General features: G+C 45.7%; 1 protein-coding gene across 1 annotated transcript in view; it reads left to right on the top strand.

Moving 5' to 3' along the window:
- Positions 1–25,252, top strand: part of LOC102543550 (P protein-like) — a 127,218-nt gene that overhangs the window by 2,866 nt on the left and 99,100 nt on the right. The window contains exons 3-5 of the mRNA XM_072952828.1: positions 8,844–9,160; positions 10,875–10,957; positions 11,647–11,800. Of these exons, the coding sequence (XP_072808929.1) occupies positions 8,844–9,160; positions 10,875–10,957; positions 11,647–11,800 (554 nt within the window). The remainder of the gene's footprint in view (positions 1–8,843; positions 9,161–10,874; positions 10,958–11,646; positions 11,801–25,252) is intronic.

Raw genomic sequence — 25,252 nt, 5'->3', positions numbered from 1 at the left:
TTTCTGCGAAAACACGTTTTCACTTCTCTTGGGTGTACCTCTCGGAGTAGAAGTGCTGATTCATACAGTAAGTCCATGTTCAACCTTTTGAGAAACTGCCACCGTTTTCCAAAGTGGCTGCATTATTTTACATTCCCCCACCGATGTCCGAGGGTTCCTTGTCTGTTTTCTTATTTTGCTATCATAGCCATTCTAATGGGTTTCAGCAGTGTTTCACTGTGATTTTGAATTGCATTTCTCTAATGGCTAAAGACCTTGAGCATTTCTTCATGTGCTTTTTGGCCATTTGTGTATCTTCTGTGGAGAAATGTCTATTCGGGGGAGAGGGTGTAGCTCAGTGGTAGAGTGCATGCCTGGCATGCACAAGGTCCTGGATTCTCATGCTCCAGTACCTCCACTAAATAAATAAACCTAATCATGCCCCCCAAAAACAACAATAACAAAGGGAAATGTATTCAAATTTTTAAAATGTCTTTGCCTAATTTTAAGTTGGGTGGTCTTCTTATTGTTAACTTGTAAGAATTCTTTACATATTCTGGATTTTCACCTTTTATCAGATACATAATTTGAAAAAATTTTTTCCTTTTTATAATTTGAAAATATTTCCTTCGGTTCTGAGGGTTTTTTCACTCTCTTTAGTGTCCTTTGATGCACAGAGGTTCCTCATTTTAATGAAGTCTGACTTCTGTACTTTTTCTCTTCTTGCTTATGCTTTTAGTGTCATATCTAAGAAAACACTGCCAAATCCAAGGTCGTGTAGATACACCTCCATGTGTTTTTCTGAGAGTTTTATGGTTTTAGCTCCTATATTTAGGTCTCTGATCCTTGTTTGTTCGTTTCACTTTTTGCGTGTGTGTGGTAAAATGTGCCTAACATAAACTTTGCCATTTCAACTATTTTTAAGAGTACAGTTCAGTGGCATTAAGTACATTCACATTGTTGTGCAACCAGCACCACCATCCAACTCCAGGACTTTTTTTTTTTCATTTCCCAGCTAAGCCTCTGTCCTCATTAAACATTAAACTTCCCCATTTTCCCCTCTCCCTACCCCTCAGTCCCCGGTGTCCCTGGCAAAGCCAATTAAGAACTTCCAGGAAATAAAAACGGAATCTGGGCAATAAAGTCTATTTGTTTGTTTTCCTTTGTGCTTAGTCTTGTTTCACTAGCTCACAGAGAGCCGTGTGCAGAAGTCCTGCACTCAGACCAGAGTTCCTGGTGCAAAGTGGCTGCAGGGACACCTCAGCTCGGCGGGCCGTGTGCAGCTGCGCACAATGCTCGATTCAAGATGGCGGCAGCAGGAGGTGAGCAGGGAGGCTGCGCAGAACACAGCGCTAGGTTGCGGTGTGAGCCACACGCCTGCGCAGACCGGCAAGAACGAGCCGGCCCCCTCCCGGCTGACACTGATCCCTATAAAGCAGCCCCGAGTCAGCCTCGGAGGACTCTAGGGCTGGAGCTCCCACCTCTCCATCCTTTGATCAGAGTATAAAGCTTTTCTTTGCTTCTAAACTGAACTCAGTCTCGTTCTGTTGGCTTCAGCGGCACTGTGGGGGCCCAACCTGAAAGGGTAACATGGGCAACCACCATTCCCCTTTCTGTCCCTGGGAATCTGACTACTCTGGGTACTTTTTGTAAGGAGAATCATACATTCATCTTTTTGTTTCTGGCTTATTTTGCTTAGTTTACTGTCATCAATGTTCATTCAAGTTGCAGCACATGTCAGAATTTCCTTCCTTTTTAAGGCTAAATAATATTCCATTGTATGAATAGACCACATTTTGTTTATCCATTCATTTGTTAATGGATACTTGGGTTGTTTCCACCTTTTGGCTATTACGAATAAAGCTGTTACGAACATTAGTGTACAGATACCTGTTCGAGTTCCTGTTTTCGGTTCTTTTGGGTATATACCCAGAAGTAGAATTTCTGGATCATTTGGTAATTCTGTTTAATTCTTTGAGGAACGGTCATCCTGTTTTGCACAATGGCTGCAACCATCTTAGATTCCCAGTAGCAATGCACAAGGGTTCCCCTTTATTCACATCCTCACCAACACTTAAATTTTCTGTTGTTTGATAGTAGCCATCCTCCAGGGTGTGAGGTGGTGTCTCACTGCGTTTTTGATATGTATTTCCCTAATGATTAGTGATGTTCAGTCTCTTTTCTTTCTGCCACTCTGGACACCCCAAACGGCCTGGCCCTGGTGAGCTTCTGTTGGGACTCAACCTGCCTGCAAGGCTGCCCTTCAAAAGCAGAATGTTGAGGGCCCTGTTTCTGCTCCCTTGGGGACAGAGGTGCTGCTGGCCCAACGCAGCCCTCCGATGGCTGAAGGCAAGGTGACGACAGTCCCCTGAGTGCCCTGCAGCCCAGGCCTGTGGCTGTGGCCTCCTCTCTGGTCTCCTACTGAGAAATTCATCAAACTCATGGGCTGACTGCAGAGATGGACCCCCTCCTCTTTATGTGGTGTGACAAGTCACCTCCTGCCCCGAGCCTCACTCTCCTCACCTGTGAACTGGGGATGATGCTTCAGCTCAGGCCCTGCACACAATTAGTCCGGAGTGGGGCTCACATCCCACCAAAAGGCACAAATTTGAAATTTATCCTTTCTCATCAAAAAGAGTCCAGTGGTGGGCAGTCCAGGGCTAGTATGGCAGCTTTCTTCAGACTCTGGGCCCCCCAACCCAAACCCTACCCCAAGAACCCAGCTCCTAGCTCCATCTCACTGTGTGCCCTCTGCCCCAGGCTGGCCCTCCTTGGCTGGGGCTCACCTGCCCTCCTTGACCCTCCCCAACCCCCAGAGGCAGGGCAGGGGCACGACCAGGAGCTAAACTGGGTTCTGGCTCCACCTCTGCCATTGGGCACGGAGCCTTTGGCCAAGAATCTCCCCATTGCTGAGCCTTCGTTTCTTGGCCTATAAAATGGGGCTATAATTCCTGTCTGCTCCTCCGCCACATCCTCCTCCTCCACCTCCTCTTCCTCCTCCACATCCTCCTCCTCCACCTCCTCTTCCTCCTCCTCCTCTTCCTCCGCCTCCTCCACCTCCTCCTCCACCTCCTCCTCCACCTCCTCCTCCTTCTCCTCCTCCACATCCTACTCCTCCTCCTCCTCATCCTCCTCCTCCTCCTCCTCATCCTCCTCCTCCTCCTCCTCCTCCACATCCTCCTCCTGCTCCACATGCTCCTCCTCCACATCCTCCTCCTCCACATCCTCCTTCTCCACCTCCTCCTCCTCCTCCACATCCTCCTCCTCAACCTCCTCCTCCTCCTCCTCCTTCTCCACCTCCTCCTCCACCTCCTCCTCCTCCTCCACATCCTCCTCATCCTCCTCCACCTCGACATCCTCCTCCACATCCTCCTCCTCGACATCCTCCTTCTCCTCCATCACCTCCTCCTCCACCTCCTCCTCCTCCTCCACCACATTTTCCTCCACATCCTCCTCCACCTCCACATCCTCCTCCTCCACATCCTCCTCCTCCACATCCTCCTCCACATCCTCCTCCACCTCCATATCCTCCTCCTCCACATCCTCCTCCTCCTCCACCTCCTCCTCCTCCTCCACCTCCTCCTCCTCCACCTCCTCCTCCTTCTCCACCTCATCCTCCTCCTCCTCCAACTCCTCCTCCTCCTCCACCTCCTCCTCCTCCTCCACCTCTTCCTACTCCCTCTCCTCCACCTCCTAATCCACCTCCTCCTCCTCCTCCTCCCCATTCTCCTCCTCCACATCCTCCTCCTCCACATCCACCTCCTCCACATCCTCCTCCTCCTCCACCTCCTCCTCCTCCTCCTCCACCTCCCCCTCCTCCTCCTGCTCCACCACCTCCTCCTCCTCCACATCATCCTCATCCTCCTCCACCTCCACATGCTACTCCACATCCTCCTCCTCCACATCCTCCTCCTCCACATCCTTCTCCTCCTCCTCCTCCTCCACCTCCTCCTCCTCGACCTCCTCCTCCTACTCCACCTCCTCCTCCTCCTCCACCTCCTCCTCCACCTCCTCCTCCTCCACATCATCCTCATCCTCCTCCACCTCCACATCCTCCTACACATCCTCCTCCTCCACATCCTACTCCACATCCTCCTCCTCCTCCTCCACCTCCTCCTCCACATCCTCCTCATCCTCCACATCATCCTCATCCTCCTCCACCTCCACATCCTCCTCCTCCACATCATCCTCCTCATCCTCCTCCTCCTCGATATCCTCCTTCTCCTCCATCACCTCCTCCTCCACCTCCTCCTGCTCCTCCACCACATTTTCCTCCACATCCTCCTCCACCTCCACATCCTCCTCCTCCACATCCTCCTCCTCATCCTCCTCCATTTCCACCTCCTCCTCCTCCACCTCCTCCTCCTCCTCCACCTCCTCCTCCTCCACCTCCTCCTCCTCTTCCACCTCCTCCTCCTCCTCCTCCTCCACCTCCTCCTCCTCCACCTCCTCCTCCTCCTCCTCCACATGCTCCTCCTCCTCCACATCCTCCTCCTCCACCTCCTTATCCTCCTCCACCTTCTCCTCCTCCTCCACGTCCTCCTCCTCCTACATGTCCTCCTCCTCCACCTCCTGCTCCTCCTCCACCTCCTCTTAAACCTCCTCTTCCACCTCCTCCTCCACCTCCTCCTCCACATCCTCCTCCTCCACATCCTCCTCCTCCAGCTCCTCCTCCTCCTCCACCTCCTCCTCCTCCACTTCCTCCACCTCCTCCTCCTCCTCCTCCTCCTCGACATCCTCCTTCTCCTCCACCACCTCCTCCTCCACCACCTCCTCCTCCACCTCCTCCTCCTCCACCTCCTCCTCCTCCTCCATCTCCTCCTCCTCCTCCACGTCCTACTCCTCTGCCACCTCCTCCACAATCTCCTCCTCCTCCTCCACCTCCTCCTCCTCCTCCACCTCCTCCTCCACCTCCTCCTCCACCTCCTCCACCTCCTCCTCCACCTCCTCCACCTCCTCCTCCACCTCCTCCTCCTCCACCTCCTCCTCCTCCACCTCCTCTTCCTCCTCCTCCACCTCCTCCTCCTCCACCTCCTCCTCCTCCTCCACCTCCTCCTCCTCCTCCACCACCTCCTGCACAACCTCCTCCTCCTCCACCTCCTCCTCCACCTCCTCCTCCACCTCCTCCACCTCTTCCTCCACCTTCTCCACCTCCTCCTCCACCTCCTCCACCTCCTCCTCCTCCACCTCCTCCTCCACCTCCTGCTCCTCCTCCACCTCCTGCTCTTCCTCCACCTCCTTTTCTACCTCCTCATCCTCCACCTCCTCCTCTACATTTCCTCCTCTCTTGCCACCTCCACCTCCTCCTACACTTCCTCCTTCTCCTCCTCCACCTCCTCCTCCAACTCCTCCTCCTCCACCTCCTCCTCCACCTCCTCCTCATCCTCCACCTCCTCCTCCTCCTCCACATCCTCCTCAACCTCCTCCACCTCCTCCTCCACATCCTCCTCCTCCACATCCTCCTCCACCACATCCTCCTCCTCATCCTCCTCCTCCTCGACTTCCTCCTTCTCCTCCACCACCTCCTCCTCCACTTCCTGCTCCTCCTCCACATTTTCCTCCACATCCTCCTCCACCTCCACATTCTCCTCCTCCACATCCTCCTCCTCATCCTCCTCCACCTCCTCCTCCTCATCCTCCTCCACCTCCACATCCTCCTCATCCTCCTCCACATCCTTCTCCACCTCCACATCCTCCTCCTCCACATCCTCCTCCTCCACATCCTCCTCCTCCACATCCTCCTCCTCATCCTCCTCCTCCACATCCTCCTCCACCTCCTCCTCCACCTCCTCCTCCTTCACCTCCCCCTCCTCCTCCTCTTACACCTCCTCCTCCTCCTCCTCCACCTCCTCCTCCTCCTCCACCTCCACCTCCTCCTCCTCCTCCACCTCCTCCTCCTCCTCCACCTCCTCCTCCTCCACCTCCTGCTCCTCCTCCACCTCCTGCTCCTCCTCCACCTCCTGCTCCTTCTCCACCTGTGCCCTGTCATGTGATCGTGTCCTAGACTGGGGGCTCCACACTCTCGAAGATTCTTTGACTTTGGAGCCAGACGGTGCACTCTGGTTAAGGCCAGGCTTCCTAGGGCTCTTGGACCTTGGTCTGTGCCCCCTTCCCCTCCTCCTGTGTGTTTCAGCTTGTGTGTTTCAGCTTGATCGATTCCTAAGTTCATTGGTTCTTTCCTTGGCTATGTCATCGAGTCTGATGATTGGTCTCTCACGCTGTGTGCTCTTGCCTTTTTGTAGGACTCCTAATTTGTTGTTAAAAGTCAGGCATGTTCTGTAGGATAATAGATACTGAGTGTGTTGTTGGCTCGGGCTGCCATCACAGAAGACCACAGCCTGGGTGGCTTACACAAGACATTTATTGCTCACAGTTCTGGAGGCTGGACATCTCCGGTCAGTGTGTGGGCCTCTTTCTGGCTTGTAGATGGCTGCTTTCCTTCCTGCTGTGTCCTCACAGGGCCTCTCTTCTGTGTGTGTGTGTGTGTCTGTCTGTTGCATAGAGAGTGAGCTGGCTCTCTGGTGTCTCTTCTTATAAGGAACTAATCCTCTCAGATCAAGGCCTCACACTGGAGGTCAGGGCTTCAACATACGGATATGCGGTATGTGGCGCTGAGGGAAACAGCTTTAAGCTCGGAGATGAGCACACCTGAGCTTCTTGTGGTGTTAGTTGGGGAGGTTGGTGTAAATCTAGACAGAGCTTGGCCGTGTTGTAGTCTGTAGTTGCCTTGGTAACCCTTAGTGCCTCAGTCCCTTGGAGTTCTTGGTCTCTCACTATTTGCCAGACCCTGCGCTGTTCCTACGCCCTACCTTAGGGGTAGAATGACCTTTCCCTCTCACCTGCCCTCTGCTGCTGGGGTTCCACTGCACCTCCAGGCTACATACCAGATTTGCTGTGCTCCCCCTGCAAACTCAGGCTTTGTCAGGGGTCCCCCCCATTCTGCCCATCTTCCCTGAGTACCTGCTGGGATTCATGGAGAAGAGCCTATAAGAAGAGGTTAACAGCTCTATTCTGGAGCTCCCAGGGGCTCCCCACTCTCATACTAGCCCACATCTGACCTTGAACAACTTAAACATTTTCTGATTTAATCTCGCCTGCTTCTGTGTGTGGTGGTGGCACCCGTCCCAGAGCAGCCTTGCTCAGCCCCGTCCCTCCCTGCCGGCAGGGGCCTTTCTCACTCTAGAATCCAGCTTAGGTGTTTGTGGTGCATCCTCAGTCTTGATGGAATAAGACATTAACTTATATCTGTCTGTCTTTCTCTAGTTGTAAGTGTGGGAGGGGTGGGTTTCCAGCTGTCTGCATTGGGATATGTGCCCTGACACTACAAGTCTAGAGCCCAGAGCCCCTTAGAATGGACATTTAGATCAGAACCTCTAAAGCTCTCAGTCCTGCTCAGAGCATAGAGTCAGTGGCAGGTCCTGGGAGGAGGAGGCTGGGAGAGGAGGCAGGTGGAAGGGGAGGAGGCCCACGAGGAGGAGGGAAAGGAGGCAGCTGTGGCCAGTTCCAGTATTTTTTTTTTCAATCTTTTTTTTAAATTGAAGTATAGTTAATTTACAATGCCGTGTTAGTTTCTAGTGTACAGCAAAGTGATCCAGTTATACACATATATATATTCTTTTTCAGATTCTTTTCCACTATAGTTTATTATGAGATACTGAATATCGTTCCCTGTGATACTGAATATCGTTCCCTGTGGTATACAGTAGGACCTTGTTTTTTATCTGTTGTATATATAGTAGTTTGTATCTGCTAATCCCAAACTCCTGATTGATACCTACCCCACCCCTAACCCTTCCCCTTTGGTAACAGAGCTCCTTGGTTCTTTTATTTCTTTATTTCTTTGTTTATTTTTAATTGAAGTATAGTAGATTTACACTGTTGTGTTAGTTTCTGGTGTACAGTACAGTAGTGTTCAGTTATACATATATACATCCTTGTCCATACTTTTTCATTATAGGTTACTATAAGATATTGATATAAGACATTGATACTGTAAGATATAAGTGTATACAGTAGGCTCTTGTTTCTCTACTTTATATGTAGTAGTTAGTGTCTGCAAATCGCGAACTCTCAATTCGCCCCTTCCCATCCCCTTTCCCCCCTGATAACCATAAGTTCCCTCTAGATGTATGCCCAGGAGTGGGATTGCTGGATCATGTGGTTAGTCTATTCCTAGTCTTTGGCAGAATCTTCATACTATTTCCCATAACAGCTGCATCAAACTACATTCCCACCAACAGTGTAGAGCACAGATCATTTTGATTCATTTTTCTACCTCCACCAGCTTTCTCTGCTGGATCAACATGACTGGGCACTGCTGTGTAGAATCCACAGCCTCCAGATCTCGTGAGAGTCAGCTTGGCACAGAGAGAAGAAGCCTGAGTAGTGCAGACATCTGGGCAACACACCAACCCCAGATGTAGGAGCGGAGGGGCCGGGGTGTGGTGGGGGCATAGGTACCATGGCAGCTGCACTTTGAGGGGAAGGAGCCTCTTGTCCTGATAACTCTTCCCTAACCAAGAGCCTTCACATGCTTTGAAGGGGTTTCTCTCTTCTCACTGCAATGGATGTCACTGATTTAGCTGATTTTGGATTTTTTAGCTCAATTCTCTTCGTGATTTCTCATCGGGCGCCTTAGGGTTCGGGCATGGATGCAAATTAGATCATCTGTTCGTTCACACAGCTCTGCTGTATGCTGCTCACCATGGCTCCAGGAACTGGGGCAGGAGTCTTCTGCTGGCAGCTAAGAGCGGAAGCAGGGATGATAATAGTGGGAGGCACCACCTAGACGTTAAGCCAGAGGATTCGGAACACGATTAAGCAAAGTGAAACCACTTGAGCAGGTCAGGGGTGAGGGGCTGAAGAAGCCAGGAGTCATCAGGACGGCAGTGCGGGTGGAGGGCACATTTCCTTGTGCACCTTCGGAGGAGGGTGCTCCTGGGGAGGGTCGGGGTGGAGGACACTCCAGGCCTCTCCGCCTTGCCTTGTGGTTCACCTTGACGCCACTCCAGCCGTGAACCTCAGCAGCCATGCAGACTCCACGTTGCTCCAGGTGGACCTGGCAGGGGCCCTGGTGGCCAGCGGCCCAACTCATCTCGAGAGAGAAGAGCACTTGGCGGTGGAGGTGACCCAGGCGAACGCTCCAGGCTCCTGGCGCCGGCGGCCCCAGCAGGTTACACTTGTAAGTTAACTTGAAAGGGATTGTAAAAACTCGTTTCATCTCCATAGAGTTTCCTTTTGAATGAATTGGATGGGAGCAGTATGGTAATGACACCACTGCAAACCTTTGTCTTTGAGATTCTCTTGTCTCTAAGTGGATTATAAAACTGTCACCATTTCAGTAAAGTCAAGCTTTTGAGGTTTTTTTTTTTGTTAATTCAGAGTGATTTTACTGGGCAATTCAGGGAAACATTATTTGAAAGTGTAGTTAAACCTGGGCCTTACCTCGGGGTGCGGAAGATACTCCAACCCCACGGTTTGTGGACACGTGGCTGAGACAGCCTGGTTTCCCTTAAAGAGCTTCTACTTCCACAGCAATGGGACCTGTGCTCAGCATCCAAGCAAAAGCTGTGAGTGCACATCCTGCAAAGGTTCGGAGAGCCAGCAGTGGTATTGTCACTGTCCCAGAGCCCAGACAAGGCCCGGCTCCTCTCTGTGCATCCTGTTTTGTCTCCCAAGTCTTGGCTTCGGTGACGCCCCTGGGTTACCATGGTGACGTCTGTATGAAGTCGTATCCCTAGTTCACGGGTTTTCCCTATTACAGCTAAGAGAAGGCAACCCGGCTGGTACACAAGGCTGTGTCATCCAAAATGCAGTGTCTGATGGGTTCCGACACCCATCTCATTTTTCTGCCATGCACAGCAGGGTCCCCAGTGCCAAAGTCTCATTATGAACAAAGCTGCAGTTTCATGGATGACGGCGGACACAGCACAGACATTCTAAACCGGTTGTTCTGGCCGTGGTCTTAGGACATAAACTTACCTTCCCCGCCTGCAGCGCACGGCACCCTGGCAAGGACTCCCCGGTAAAGACGAGGTGGGCACACTTCTGTCTGCTCCATTGGTGATCTTGCACGGAGGATGGCATGGCCCTTGCAGCCTGCTGACACAGTTGCCTGCCCTTGGGTGTGTGTCGGACGTCCTTGCTCTGGAAACACGAAGAACACAAGAGATCTTTAGGGAAGGATTTTTTACTGATACCCTGTTTCTAGCAGAGAAGTGTTCAAGAGAGCTTTTGTTCTCTCATTCAGGTTTTGACCGGTTTCATAGTTCCTATTTCAGTTTTTTTTATGATTTGTGGGTGACAGGACTCCTGTCCACCCACTGAAAGTTCCCTGGCCCCCCAGCCCAGCTGCCTGCCTCTGCCTGGCCAGCCCCTGCCTCCCTGCACACATCTGGGCCCTCTCAGCTGGCTTCTTCGCTACCCTGCTCCCGACCAGAGCGTGCAGGCCTGCAGCAGAGAAAGTGCAGCTTCCAGCCCGCCCTCCCACGGGCGCCTGTGACGTGGAGAGGTTCCTGCCTCCAGTTTGCAAACAGGAAGCAGTCCTAAGCAAGCCTTTCTCGTCAGTTGCTTCCAAGGGCTCAGAAGCAGCCAAGTCTCCAGTAACATGCAGTGATTTCCTTTTAACAAGTCGTATTTACTTCTGTACCTATATTGCTATACACAGATGCTGTATTTCTACTTGGGTGTGCTTTTTCTTCAACAAAGCCCTGTAGATGGTGGAAATGCCAGCTCCACACCCCCTGGCCATTTCTGATGTCTCTGTGTGAGAAGGCCTCGTGCTCCTCTTTCTCCTTGTCTTGTTCTAAACGAGTACCTACACTGAGCAGTGCTGGATCCCAGGGGATGGCTCAGGTTCAAAGCCTTACTAGGATTTTACCCTTTGACTTTGACAGATCACTCACAACTGGACGGTATTTTTAAATCCGAGAAGAAGTGAGCGCGTGGTGGTCAGCAGGACCTTTGAGGTTCTGAGCAGGTGGGTCTCGGTAACTGGGGGTTCGGGGAAGCTCCTCTGGGACGTGCTCGCTGGGAGAAGGGGGACCCACGGGACCCTGTTGTCAGATGAATTGCCAGATCAGTTACGGACTTGGATGAGATGTTCTTGGGTAGACAGTGAACATAAGGTGGTGGCCAGGTGTTAGAACCACACGTGTTGGAAAGTAAGAGGACCGAATGCAGGGTCTGTTTTGAAGCAAATTGTATTTTACAGCTGATGCTTTAAATTCATTGATATCTGCAATGGGGAATTCTAGGAAATTCTAGGATTCTTTTTTTCTTCAATGCCACTCCAAGTTAATCTGTGCTCTTGGTTACTGTATGAGTTTGCGAGGCTTGCTGTAACAAACACCGCAGCCTGGGTGGCTTTGACAGCAGGAACTTATTTCCTCGAGTTGTCGGCAGGGTCAGCCCCTGACAGGGACTGAGGAGCTCCATCAGATGGGCCTGGCCACGTGGAGGCTGCACCAGCATCTCCCACAGCTTGCCTGTGCTCAGGGCTCCTCATCTGCCAGGTCGGGCACTGTGCTGAGTCACTCTGCGATCAGTTCAGGCCATGGTTCCGGCCATGGACGACTGGAATTGGGGAGGACACAGAGGGAGCAAGCACTATAGTTGATGTCCAGTCTGTTTCCTTCACCGTGGTAAGACCTTTGCTCCATTCTGCAGGGAACCTGTTTTCATCAACATTCGAGTGTCCCTCCAGCAGACCCAGATGGTTCCTCTTTTGCTGGCCCATCAGTACCTCCGTGCAAGCGTGGAAGCACAAGTGACCATCGCTGCGGTCATCCTCACCGCGGTCTACGTGCTGATTATATTTGAGGTAATTTGCGTGTCTGCTCTCTGGGCTTTATCTGTGCCCACAAGTAAGTGTATTTCGAACATGGTGGGCACTTTGGATGGGCTCAGTTTTGCTTCTTAATCAAATTGAATTCGTCTTTCCTAAAAAGTACCTTCATTCTAGGTGGAAAATTGCTCTGTGCTGGAATATCTGCTGAATCTTAGCAATTGACATATGCAAGATGAGTTTTGGCGGGGAACCAGTTATACTGAGCAAATTGAATATGCACACGATTTTCTCACCCTCACTCTGCTGCTCACACCAAGTCTGACCCTGAGGGGACAAGTGTTGAACCTCTCTGAGACTCAGGGTCTTCTTCTTTCTGTAAGATGGGCATGTTAAGATGCCCCTAGCTGCTTCATAGGCTTGTGTACAAGATGGGAACCTAGGAGACCTTGGGTCACATGTGGAGAATTATTATTATTTATCGACTCAGCTAATGAGCCTTTTCACAAAAGATCTCATGTCCCATAAATTCGATGTTCCTGGGCAACTCTAAGTGTGGCTATACCTTCAATAGTATGAGGCAAAGCGCAGACGCTGCCTGGGCTGGGCAGGTCCACTGTTGGCTTAATTGTGAAACCAGACTGACAGAAACACATTGACGGGAGTGTTGGCTCCAGCGGGTTGAGCCTGAAGGGTCAGGAGAGCATGTGACTGTGAGGCGTGTTTCTTCTCGAGCTCAGGACAGGGATGAGAAATGCTCTGGAGCGTGAAGGAGATGGCCCGAGGGAGGAATGGCCGGGACGTTTCCCCAGGATTCCCGCAGTTGTCTGGTCTGCCTGTGAGGAATGTTGGCTCCAGGATGTTGAGCCCCAGTTGTCCAGCAAGGTGCACTCGTTGGCTTAGTTGCCATGTCTCTTATGTTTCTTTTATTCTAGGGCAGCTCTGTTCTCTCTCTTCTTCTGTTTTCCTTTCAATCAATATTGTCATTGTTTCAAAGCTCCCATGACCACAAACACACTCTGTGGTTTTCTAGAGGGACTCAGACCCAGAGACTCAGAGGCAGCCGCGCTCAGGCCTGGGGTTTGTTGCCAGGACCAGCAGTGGGGAGCGGCCTGCCAGGCAGAGTCTGGAGGAGTCCAGGAGCAGACTTGCTCCTCTCCAAGGGGCTCCCAAGAACATGTTCCTTCCTCCAGCGGGCGTGCTTCTGCCCACGGCAGGCTCCTTGAGACTCAGAACCCAAGGATTTTGTTGGGGGTTTGTCACAAGGGCACCCTCAGCCCACCAAAGTCCCACCCTCCCAGAAGGAAGGCAGATGTTAACCATAAATCACATTTCTGTACCAACAGTCTTGGCACCCTGGTGCAGCACCGCGCGGGGCTCCAGGCCCACAGAACAACCTTATCACTTGGTAACGCAGGGAACAGCTCAAAAGCCAAGTCCCCAAGTGTCAGCCAAGGGCTAACCCTAGAGCAGGCTCTTCTAAAGGCCCCTCTGATGATGACAACCTCAGGCCTGCTAGGTCTTTGCTGCGCTACCAGCTACCTGAAAAATCGGATTCTGTTGTTCTGCAGGATATCCCGCACCCCGTGTTGCCTGAGGGCTTCCTTAGGGGATTAAGTTTTTGCTCTGTTTCCTACGGACTACAGTTTGGATCTGAAGCCCTCAGGTTCAGTTTTGGGGCCCACAGATTCCACAGGTGTGCTGGGACTCAGGGAGGAGGAGAGTGATGCTTGGGTGTCCCCCTTTCAGGAGCGCTGAGATTGCTCAGTGAGCTCAGGTGGTGGCAGCCCAGGCTGTTCATTGTCACCCTCCCTGCTACCTTTGCTGCTATGGTTTTAACATCCCCCAGGGATCACAGCCTGACTCAGTTGTTTCATTTGCATTTATGATAAACTTTCTGTCATTCCATCTCGTGAGTCGTTCTGTATTGAAGAACTTTCTTCCACCCAGTTTCATTAATGTGAAACACACTTCTTGCCAGAGACATGAGGTAAATTATTTTTAATTATTGATTTTTATAGTAATGAGCCACTTCCAGTGCTTTCAGTGGTATCCACTGAGTTATTTTGTGTCTTAGATTTTTCTGACTGTCATTTTGGATTTAATATATTCAATGTACTGTAATCAGTTACAATCACTAGTAATTTGAAAAATACAGCCCAATGCCAATTTATTTTTGAAAAGACATTCTGTTATTCTAAGGCTTTTTTGGTCTGTTTTTAATAATTGTACAACCTGTGAAAATTAAATAATTTATAAATGTTTATTAATTTTTCATTAAATGACAACCATTATTAATAGCAATTCAGAAAAACCCCTTTCCTTCCCTGCTAAAACCATCCTGAGGTTATTAAAGTCCTGTAAAGAGGCCAACTCAACATGGCTTATACCCTGACAGAAACAGTGGATACGTGAGAAGAAACTAGATATATTGTTTCATCGATGATAGCTCATGAGGGCACCCTTGGACTCCTTGTAAGTCAGGTGAAATGGTGCCCCTCCGGATAAGGCAGTGCCACTCCCACCCCTCCCCCCTCCACTGCTGCTCTATATTCTAAGGTACTGGCTATATTATCTATTTTAAAACCTTTTTTTGTTTTGAAATAATTACAGATTCACAGGAGGTTGCAAAGAAATGTACAGGGAAGTCCTGTGCTCCCTTCCCCAGCCTCCCTCAATGTTAACGTGTTACACAGCTACGGTTCAATAGCAAGACCAAGAAATTGACATTCGTACAATCCATAGAATTTATTCAGATGTGTTCCCTCTGAAAGTCCTGTGAAGCAACATCCATCCCTTTTCTCACCATCCCTAAGGCCTGGAAACTGCTAATTTTTCTTCTCTATAATTATGTTATTTCCCCAATGCTTTATTGTGGACTATTGAAATGTATATCTTTTAAGTTTGGTTTTTTTTTTCACTTATCATTATTTCCTGGCGGTTCACCCAAATTGTTGCATATATCAATAGTTTGCTCTTTTTGATTACTGAATAACATTTCATATGGTTGGAATGGTTTGTTTAAGCATCTATCCTTTGAAGGGCTAAAAAAATCTGTGTGTGTGTGTGTGTGTGTGTGTGTGTGTGTATTGAGCTATTATAAATACAGCTGCTGTGAACATTTAAAACTCAACATTAAAAAACATGAAAATGTGTTTTAAAAACATTTTAATATGTTCTTTGTATATTCTAGATGTAAGAACTGTTAAATATGTGGTTTGTAAATATTTTCTCAGTCTAATTTATAAACTTTTCCTTTTATAGATTGTGCTTTTGGTGTCAAGTTTAGATTTTTTCCTATGTTCTTTCCTAAAATTTTAATTGTTTTACCTTTTACATTTAAGTCCATGATACATTTATTTTAAGTTAGTTTTTTCTAAGGTGTGAAGTTTAGGGGGAGATTCATTTTTTAACTTATGAATGTCCAGTTGCTCCAGCACCATTTATTGAAAAGGCTATCCCTTTTGAATTGCTTTTGCTCTTTTGCTAAAAATTCATTGTGCACGTTCATGTGGATATATTTCTGAGTTTCCACTGATCTGTGTGTCTGTTTCTTCCACCAGTACAACATTGTCTTGATTACTACTTGATTATCATAAGTCTTGACAATGTTAAGGGTGATTTCTCCCACTTAAAAATATTGTTTTGGCTATTCTATAGCCCGTTTCTTTTCATATACATTTTAGAATGGCCTTCCACTTCACAAACATGGTATATCTCTCCATTTAATTAGGTCTTCTTCGATCTTTTAAAAAAAAATTTTCATCACACAGATCACGTACATATTTTGCTAAATTTATAACTGTGTTTCCTTTTCTTTGGGATAATTATAAATGATGTTGTCAATGAAAAATCAATTAATAATCAAGTTGAAAGAAAAAAGAGAATTTTATTTGGGCCAAACTGAGGATTAGAACCCGAGAGATGAACTCTCAGAAGCTCTGAGAACTGTTCCACCTGTGGAAGTCACAGTCATATACGTTTTTGAAACAGAGGATCCTACATCAGAATGACACGCTGACGTTTTATATAAAGTTCACCACAGATGTGTAGTCCAGCTAAGCACATTCAAAGTGAGCAGTAAGTCACTATGGCCCCCTACAGAGTCAGGAAAGAATGCTAGTCTTTTCAAAAGTTACATTGCTAACACCAGAAGAAAGGGAGAAAAATTGATCTTCAGAGTTGAGCAGGCACTGCCATCTTCGAGGGGCTCTGGGTAATGTGTAATGCAGACGCACACGGCCCCTTAGAGAGGGACGGAGGAGGCCCAAAGGGAAACAGAGAGAGAGGATTTTATGTTTAAGTTTTCTTGTCTTGCCTTAACATGTAAATTTTATTTGATCAATTTCTCCTTTTTTTATCATTAATCTTCCAATCGGAAGTATTAAGTGAGCAAATATTTGGTCCCCCAGTGCCAGAGTGATTGCTTACCTGCCCTGGATCCGTCGTGTCTCTTGATGCCAGGTCTTAGCAGCTTGGTTCTTTCCTTCCTTTAGGAAGTTAGGCTCATAGAATAGGACTGATCATCAACTCCGGGTGGCCCATAGGACATTCCAATTTTACCCTGTATGTGCATCGTGCCCATTATCTTATCTAGAACTGTAGATATGATCAGTAGTTTCAAGTCATTTAGACATCATTATTTTAGTTGGGGTTTGGATATGAACCAAGATGCCCAAGAGATTATTATTCTGGAAATTATATAGAACACAATCAGTATAGCTAATAAAGTCATAAGCGAGATTTAAGTCAACCCAGAGCTGAACCTTTTACGTAAGATTTCACCTAGGCTGGGAAAGGGATCTTTCAATGCAGAAATTTGATTTTCCATGTGTGTCATATGAGTCATACTAGAGAGCTCATCTGGTATGAAAATACAATATTCGGTTTATATTATAGCGTAAGTTCCCCTTGCAAAGTGGTTTTAAAAATCAAGAGCCATGTGGTTTTGCAAAATTGCTTTCCCATCATAGGGACCTCAGAATTAAGTAAATTAATCAAATGTAGTAAGCAGACATAGAGATACATGTGGATGGGGAAACATTTTATAGTCAATACATTTTATAAGGCAACCGTAGTATCTAATATTACTTGGGTTAGAGATTTAGGGATGATCTGTAGTGTTACAATGGTTCTGCAGTCTCTTCAGCCTTTTGACCAATGAAGACTGATAGATTTCTGAGTATATCTCTGTTAACATATATACTCCTGCATTAGGCACCAAGATTCCCAAAGGATTTTGCCACCTGGCATCTTGGTATCCTGCTCACATGGATCTCTTGACTCTGTAATTGGGAGAGAAAGGAGGTGCCTCTATCTCTTTGTATGTAGATGTCCCAGTAAGTATAGACCTTCTACCTTCCAGCTATTAAGAAATTTATGTGCTCACCCTTGGGTCAATTCCATATGAGACAAAACCTGGTGGAGTGCAAGTGATCCCTCCCAGAGTGCTCTCATGGATAACTTCATCAATTGGAAGTTTGTTAGCATAGTATTAAACCTTAAACCTTGATCACTTCTCCTGTAGACTTTCCGAAAGCCATCTGTACGGTATTTGACATAGGGGAGTTGCTGGCACAAGGTACTCGTGTTTTTCTCTTGAAGACGTTTGTTAAGTAAGGGATAGAGTTAGTGGGAAGATCCTAGAGTGGGTTGTGTCAGTTCTCAGGACCAAGGATAGTGTTAGTTAAGGCATGGACACATTTATACATTGGAGAATTTGGACCTGAAAGGTTAGACGAGAGGAAGGTCTGTCTAAGTATGAGGGGGCTGTATCAGTCTTGTATTAGTCAAGGAATTTGATGACAGATCCAACAGTTGATTAAATATAGCTACCTCCAGTAGCTATACTTGTAACAACTTTACTAAAGAATTTTCCTTCCATCTTAAGCATTGGAGCAAAAGTATAGGTAGAAGTAAAACAGTAACTTTCCATTTTGGCAGAGAGATAGACATTTGGTAAACAGTGCAATTGACCAGTGGGTTGAGTCTTACAGGCTTGGTCCAGACTCTGGGGTCAGGTGTCTGCTACTGTTGTCATCTTCTCATCTTAGCTTGGGGATGCTTGTCTTAGCTGAAGTCAGGTGTTAGAAACGGGTCAATGTCCATCAACAGATGACTGGATAAAGAAGTTGTGGTATATTTATACAATGGAATACTACTCAGCCATAAAAATAATATAATAATGCCATTTGCAGCAACATGGATGGACCTGGAGATCGTCATTCTAAGTGAAGTAATCCAGAAAGAGAAAGAAAAATATCATATGATGTCACTTATATGTGGAATCTTAAAAAAAAGACAAATGAATGTTATTTACAAAACAGAAACAGACCCACAGACATAGAAAACAAACTTATGGTTATCAGCAGGGGAAGGGAGTGGGAAGGGATAAATTGGGAGTTCAAGATTTGCGGATACTAACTGCTATATGTAAAGTAGATAAACAAAAAGTTTCTACTGCAGAGCACAAAGAACTATATTCAATATCTTGCAGTAACCTACAATGAAGAAGAATATGAAAATTAATATATGTGTATATATGTGTATGACTGAACTATTTATTATGCTGTATACCAGAAATTGACACAACATTGTAAATTGGCTATATTTCAATAAAAAAAATTGGAGAACCCCCCTCCAAAAAAAAAGCAAAGAATAAAGAAACAAGGGTCAAAGCCCATTCAGGGTGGAAGGGCCTTTATAAAATGAGAGATGTGAATCTGTGAATTTATGTCTTTCAGTTTGGCTGCACACGGATTAGTTAATAATACCTGATAAGTTCCTTTCCATCATTGCTGCAAATAATCTTTCATTTGATTTCCTCTCCAATAAACAAAATTTCTAGGTTGTAATCCGTGAGTCTTAAGGTTTTTGTTCCTTGGGATCTTGCTATAAAAGCAGATTAATACTATAAGAAAACTTTGTCCTTTTAACAGAGAAAAAAACCCAGATTTTAGTTTTGTGTTATTTTTACCTTTAATATTAAAATTCACTCATTTAATTAAATTTGATCTAATCTTAGTCAGTCCTGACTATGCATAAATTCGTTTTTCAGGGTTTCGTTAAGAAAAGTAATATCTAGAAATGTGTCACTTCATAGTAAATCTTTCAATAAGGTCCAAAATAGATGTATTAATAGTCTCAAAACATATCTAGTGTCTCTGTAATAGGTCAAAAGTAGATAAACCTAGACTATGTTAGCAAGTAATGTTTCATTATTTTATCTTACTAAAAATGATCTAGAAAAAGACACTATGAACCATCTACAAAACAGAAACAGACTTGCAGACGCAGTAAACAATCTTACGGTTACCAGGGGAAAGGGGGTAGGAAAGGATAAATTTGGGAGTTTGAGATTTGCAAATGTTAGCCACTGTATATAAAGATAGATTTAAAAAGTTTCTTCTGTATAGCAGAGGGAACTATATTCAATATCTTGTAATAACCTTTAATGAAAAAGAGTATGAAAATGAATATATGCATGTATATGCATGACTGGGACATTGTGCTGTACACCAGAAATCGACACATTGTAACTGACGGTACTTCAATTTAAAAAGTGATCGAGACATTCAGTGAATTTCCATCATTCAGTTTAGTGGAATTCTAAAGTTTTAAGTTACCAAAATCTGGAGAAACTGTTTTTAGGTAGATATACCATAAAACATAATTATTCTTAAAGAGTTCAGCCAAAAACTTTTGTCTTACTTATCTGTATTTTAATTACTTATGAAAATATTATCATATTAAGTTAGTTTTGTTTCTGACACATTTTGTAACACAGATAACGTGAGCTTATTGACTTTCAGTAAAACCCAGGTACAATAAAAGTATTATACCTAATGTTGATGACTCTATAGACATGTTTATATTAATTAAACCATCCACTTGAACTTGTTTTATTCATTGAAGATTAATCATAGATCACGTGCTCCATTAAAAATCGGGGCTGCCATGAGTGCTCAGAGCGCACGGTGATCTTTATATTGTGCATCCCTGGCAAGCAGACTTTACTTCGTGGTTGTAGTGGGATCCCCTGTAGGCTTTCTTGCATGTCACGAGGATTGATCCTCAGACACTTAAGCTCGGTTCTCAGTTGACTGAGAATACCTTGTGGATAGAAGGAACAAATGCCCCTCTTCTTCAGAGCGGAGCAGGCTCAGTCTCTCATTTTGCCATCAAGCAGTTTGTTTAGATCCTATATCCACAATCTTCCTAATTTAAGCCAAATTAAAAAAAAAAAAAAAAAAAGGTCAGCCAACCCAGTTCACTCCAGAGCTCCCCCTAGTTCCTGCCTAGGAATTTCTCCCCAGATCTCTTGCTAGGAAATGTACTAGTACCCCTTTAGGACTCCAAGTCCCAAGAAAAACCGCTCGAATAAAATTCAGGACATCATTTAAAACAATATCTTGATACCAGGAGAGCTCACCAAAGCACCTGAGGAATACCGAGACTGGTGGGACTCTAAGCACCCGTTCAGGGGACTCCAGGCGTCTTCTGCTGGTTGCCTCTGATATCCTGCCAAACACGCCGAACAAATGTCGATGGAAATTCAATTAACAATCAAATTAAGATGAAAAAAGAGAATTTTATTTCAGCCAGACAGAAGATTATAACCCGATAGACTCTCAGAAACTCTTGAGAACTGTTCCACCTGTTGAAGTCACAGTCATATACGTTCGCATTTCAGAAAATGAATATTCATCTTGGAGACAAAGGATCCTGCATTGAAATGACATGCTGACATTTTATATAAAGTTCACCACAGATGTGTAGTCCAGCTAAGCACATTCAACGTGAGCAGTAAGTCACCATGACCCCCTACAGGGTTAGGAAAGAATGCTGATCTTTCAAGAAATTACAGCAGAAGAAAGGAAGGAAAGTCGATCTTTACAGTTGAGCAGGCAAAGCCATCTCTGAGGGGCCCTGAGTAATGTGTGATGCAGACAGGGAGGGAGGGAGGAGGCCCCAAGGGAAACAGAGAGAATTGTATGTTCAAATTTTCTTGTCCTGCCTTAAACTATAAATTTTATTTCATCAGCACTGGGCTTGTATTTTGGTTTCCATTTTTCTTATTGTTGGTATATGTAAATGCGTTTTGTGTATGTTTGCATGTTAATCTTATATCCTGTTATTACTGTATCATTAGTAACAATACTAATAATATTTTTACTTATTAGTTCTTGGAATTTTGGGGGTAGTAGATTCTGTAGTAGCTTTCTTTTTAAATCTGATGTTTTGTATTTTTTCTTCTTGCTTTTTTTGCAGTAGCTAAAATAAAGAGTGGATATCTTTGCCTGTTTTTGATCTTAAAGGGAAAGCATTCAGTCTTCACCATTAAGTATGGCATTAGTTGTAGGTTGTGTAGGTTTTCTTTATGAGATTGAGCAAACCCCTTTCTTTTCCTAGCATACTGAGATTTTTTACCATAATTGGGTGTTGAATTTTGTTGGTGACTTTTTTTGCATCAATTAATTTTCTTCATTAGCTGTTTGATACGGTGCTGATATGATTTATTTTAGAACATTGGACCAGCCTTGCATACCTGGAACAAATCTCTTTTCTAATGTGAATATTTACTACTATAATTTTCCCTCTCAACACTTCTTTAGCTGCATCCTACAGCTTTTGATTCGTTGTGCTTTCAGTTTTATTGTTTTATTTAGTTTTGTTTTTTAAATCTCCCTTGAGACTTCCTCTCATAGATAATTTAGAAGTGTATTTTTAAATTTCTAAATGTTTAGGGATTTTCTTGTCTTTCTGTTATTGAATTGTGGTTTGACTAACTTATGGTCAGAGAACTTATTTTGTATGACCTCACTTTAAATTTTTTTTAACTTTAATTTAATTTAATAATTTAATTTAATAATTTAATTTTTTATTGACTTATAGCATTTTACAAAGTTGTGTCAAATTCCAGTGTAGAGCACAATTTTTCAGTTATACGTGGACATACATACATTCATTGTCACATTTTATTTTTTTCACTGTGAGCTACCACAAGATCTTGTATGTATTTCCCTGTACTATACAGTATAATCTTGTTTATCTATTCTGCATTTTGAAATCCCAGTCTATCCCTTCCCACCCCCAGCCCCCTTGGCAACCACAAGTTTGTATTCTGTGTCTATGAGTCTGTTTCTGTTTTGTATTTATGTTTTGTTTTGTTTTGTTTTGTTTTTTTAGATTCCACATATGAGCTATCTCACATGGTATTTCTTTTTCTCTTTCTGGCTTACTTCACTTAGAATGACATTCTCTAGGAACATACATGTTGCTGCAAATAGCATTATGTTGTTGGTTTTTATGGCTGAATAGTATTCCATTGTATAAATATACCACATCTTCTTTATCCAGTCATCTGATTTTTTTATGTTATACCTCAACTTTATAGCCTATCTTAGTGAATATTCTATGAGCTTAAAGTAACATGATTTTTTCCTGTATTATACACTAACGTAACTTGAAAATAGAAACTACAAAATCAGGCCAAGCAATAACCTGTGAAACCCCAAGACTGCCCTTTTGTTGTGCTTCTAGTTACAGATGGTGGAGGGTGTCACAGAGGGGTTAAAAGACGGGTATGTTCGACCATGTGTTCTGAAACTCCTGTGCTTCCAGAATTCCCTTGGTGCACCCCACCTGGGGTGGCTCCACTATGAGGGGAGGGATGGATGCATACCCCAGCCCTTTCCACAGAGTCAGCATTGCAGCGTTCCTAAGATGCACTCTGGGAATCTATTCTAGGGGTAGAATTTGCCTTAGGTGCGGACTCAGAGGTTATCTTGGGGCAACCTGAGGTCTCTATCTTCTGTGGGCAGGTGCCCTCAGGCTGTGTTGCCACCTGAACCCCACTTCACTCTAGGAGAGTGAGTCTTGGGGTTGCCTGCAGACCCGCCCACCTGCCCTTCTCTCTGCTATTTCCAGCTGCTCTCCATACGTGCTCCCTGATCGCTGTTGACCCGCTCTGTGACAAGTGTCACACATCACTTTCTAGTGTGCCATCCAGTTCACATTAGTGTATCGACTACTGGTGTTCAGTGTTGATTCCTGGTGCCTTTGACATTACCTGAAACAGGTTAATAAGTATTTATTACACAAGAAATTTTCTAGAGCACCTTTAAGTATGTGACCGGGGGCTGAGGTCCTGCTCTGGGTCTGGTCTAGCCTGGCTCCTGGGAGTGGGAGCACCATTGCCTCTACCCATGAGTGGCTGCCGTGGTTCAGTTTGAACTTTTAATAGCTTGATGGGATGAGATCATTTCAGGGAATTCCTTGGCGTATGTAAACTTCTGGCCCTGCAGGTAATCCTTATTGGCACTTTTATTTTTAACCTGAGAATTTGGTGCTGTATTCTTCATCCTTGCGAAATAACTCTTGTTGAAAGCCCCAAGAATAAAATTGGACTGATCTTCCTAATTCTTGAACTTTGCATCTCTAATAGGGCTTCCAGAGATTTCCAAATGTGATATCCTAAAAATCCCGTTATCACAGCTAGGCTTCTATGCTCATACTGTATAAAGTCGTATCAAAACGTTTGACACCGTCTTAATGAAAAATATCTCACAACATAAAGGATATAGGACTTTTCCCCCCTGTGCCTTTCATCCAACCCCTGTAATTAGTTTGAAGAAGGATTGCCTTTCTGCTCCTTGCTGCTGGAAACACAGTTTTTTCGTGCCCTTTCGTTCACCTTAGCTAATTGAAGCAAAATGACGCGGCCTTTGTGTGAGATTGTGTGTCTCATTGTTGGACCCTTTCATATTTAATCTAGGATTTCACGTAGCATTTGGTTCAAGAATTAACTGTGGAGTGCAATTCAAGAAACATGCATAGAGAACATTTTTAGTCGTCCAGGGGATCTCTACTTTAATTTACAGAAATGGGAAGTGCGTTTGGAGAGAGGGGAGGTGCCATGTTTCAGAGTGCAGCGCACATATCACAATGCTGTTTCTCAGTGGAAACTTCCACATTCGGTTTTCCTGATTTTTGTCCTTGTATTTTACATGGCTGAGTTTAAATAACAGCCGTGGCTAATGGTTCTGCTCTCCAATTCGTTTCCTTCTATCTGCAAGTCTCTTCCTACTGTTGAGACTATTTATACACCCAGTATTGGGACTCACAGAACAGATTGCTTCCGGCAGCGTCTGGCAAACTTTCTCTAGCAGACTCCATTACCTTGTTCCAGAGGTACCTTTCCTTTTTTTTCTTTTCCCCTCAAATTAGACACTTCAGAACTGCAGGAGATCTCATGGGTTATGTAACACAAGCCCTTAACAGACAAAATACACTGAATTGAACAGACGCGTTTGCAGCTGAAGGAGTTGACATGGGCGTAGGTCTTCCAGCCATGCCAGTTTCTCCTGACAAGTTCACTGTCTGATATTTCAGGGTTTCTCAAAGTGCTTCTTTAGTAAAGCTTCCGGTATTTTGTAGACTTGTCTTGAAGAAGGTGTTCCAGCACCCTCAGCTTTTCTGAACATGCAGTCAGTCACCTGGATTGGCTTCTTTGCAGCCAGATCAAATAAGAGGGGTGTGTGTGTGTGTGGGGGGGGGAACACAAAGGAAGCCAGAGCACAAAGAGCCACAGTAAGACCTGAGGGCTTTGACTTCAAAGAAAATGATGATGTTGGTATTCAGCCGGGCTACCGTGTGTGGGTAGAGAGGGGGAGCCCAGTTCTGAGAATTCTGTGTGTGTGAATAGGACCCCCACCGCGACCCCATTTTATAAGTGAGGAAATGGAAGCACAGAGAAGTCAAATCACTTGTCCAAGTCCTTGAGGTGGTAAAGATGGAGAGAGGGCTGGATCCCTGGTGGTCTGCCTTGGGAGCTCAGGCTTCCCTGCAGGCTGCATAGCTTCTCAAGGAGCAAGGAAGTGTCTGTAGCCAGAGCGGGGAGAGCAACGTGAGGGGTGAGCAAATATCTGTTATGCACCTGCCATGGCCTGCCTTTGTGTTTGACATAGAATAATATGTTCCATTATCCAATTCTAAAAATATCAGAAATAAAGATGAATAATGACTCCTCTCCCTGCCCTCAACCCAAGACATCCACTTCCTAGTCTCCAGAACCTGCTTGTGACCTTATAAGGCAACAGGGACTTTGCAGATGTGAGTAAATTAAGGACTTTGGGAGATTATTCTATCCAGGTGGGTCCATTTCCCTGAATCAGGGTAATAGAGAGGTTTGGGGTTTTGTTAGTTTGTTTTTGGTGGGGGGAGGTAATTAGGTTTACTTATGTTACTTATTCTTACAGGAAGTACAGGGGATTGAACCGGGGACCTCGTGCATGCTAAGCACACACTCTGCATACCCTCCCCCCACTAAGCCTTTGTTGTTTTAAGCCACCTGGTTTGTGAGGGCAGCCCTAGGAAGTGAACACAGGAGCCTCCCATGAGGGAGATGTGACACTCCTGTTTCAAGGTGGAGAAGCTACAAGGGGCCCGGAGGGGGTAACTCCATGCAGGTCCCAACCGTGGAAAGTG

The sequence above is a fragment of the Vicugna pacos genome, chromosome 32, assembly GCF_048564905.1.
Source record: "Vicugna pacos chromosome 32, VicPac4, whole genome shotgun sequence".
Classification (NCBI taxonomy): Eukaryota; Metazoa; Chordata; class Mammalia; order Artiodactyla; family Camelidae; genus Vicugna; species Vicugna pacos.
Note: the sequence above shows the minus strand (reverse complement) of the source record. Positions and strands in the feature narration are given on the sequence as shown.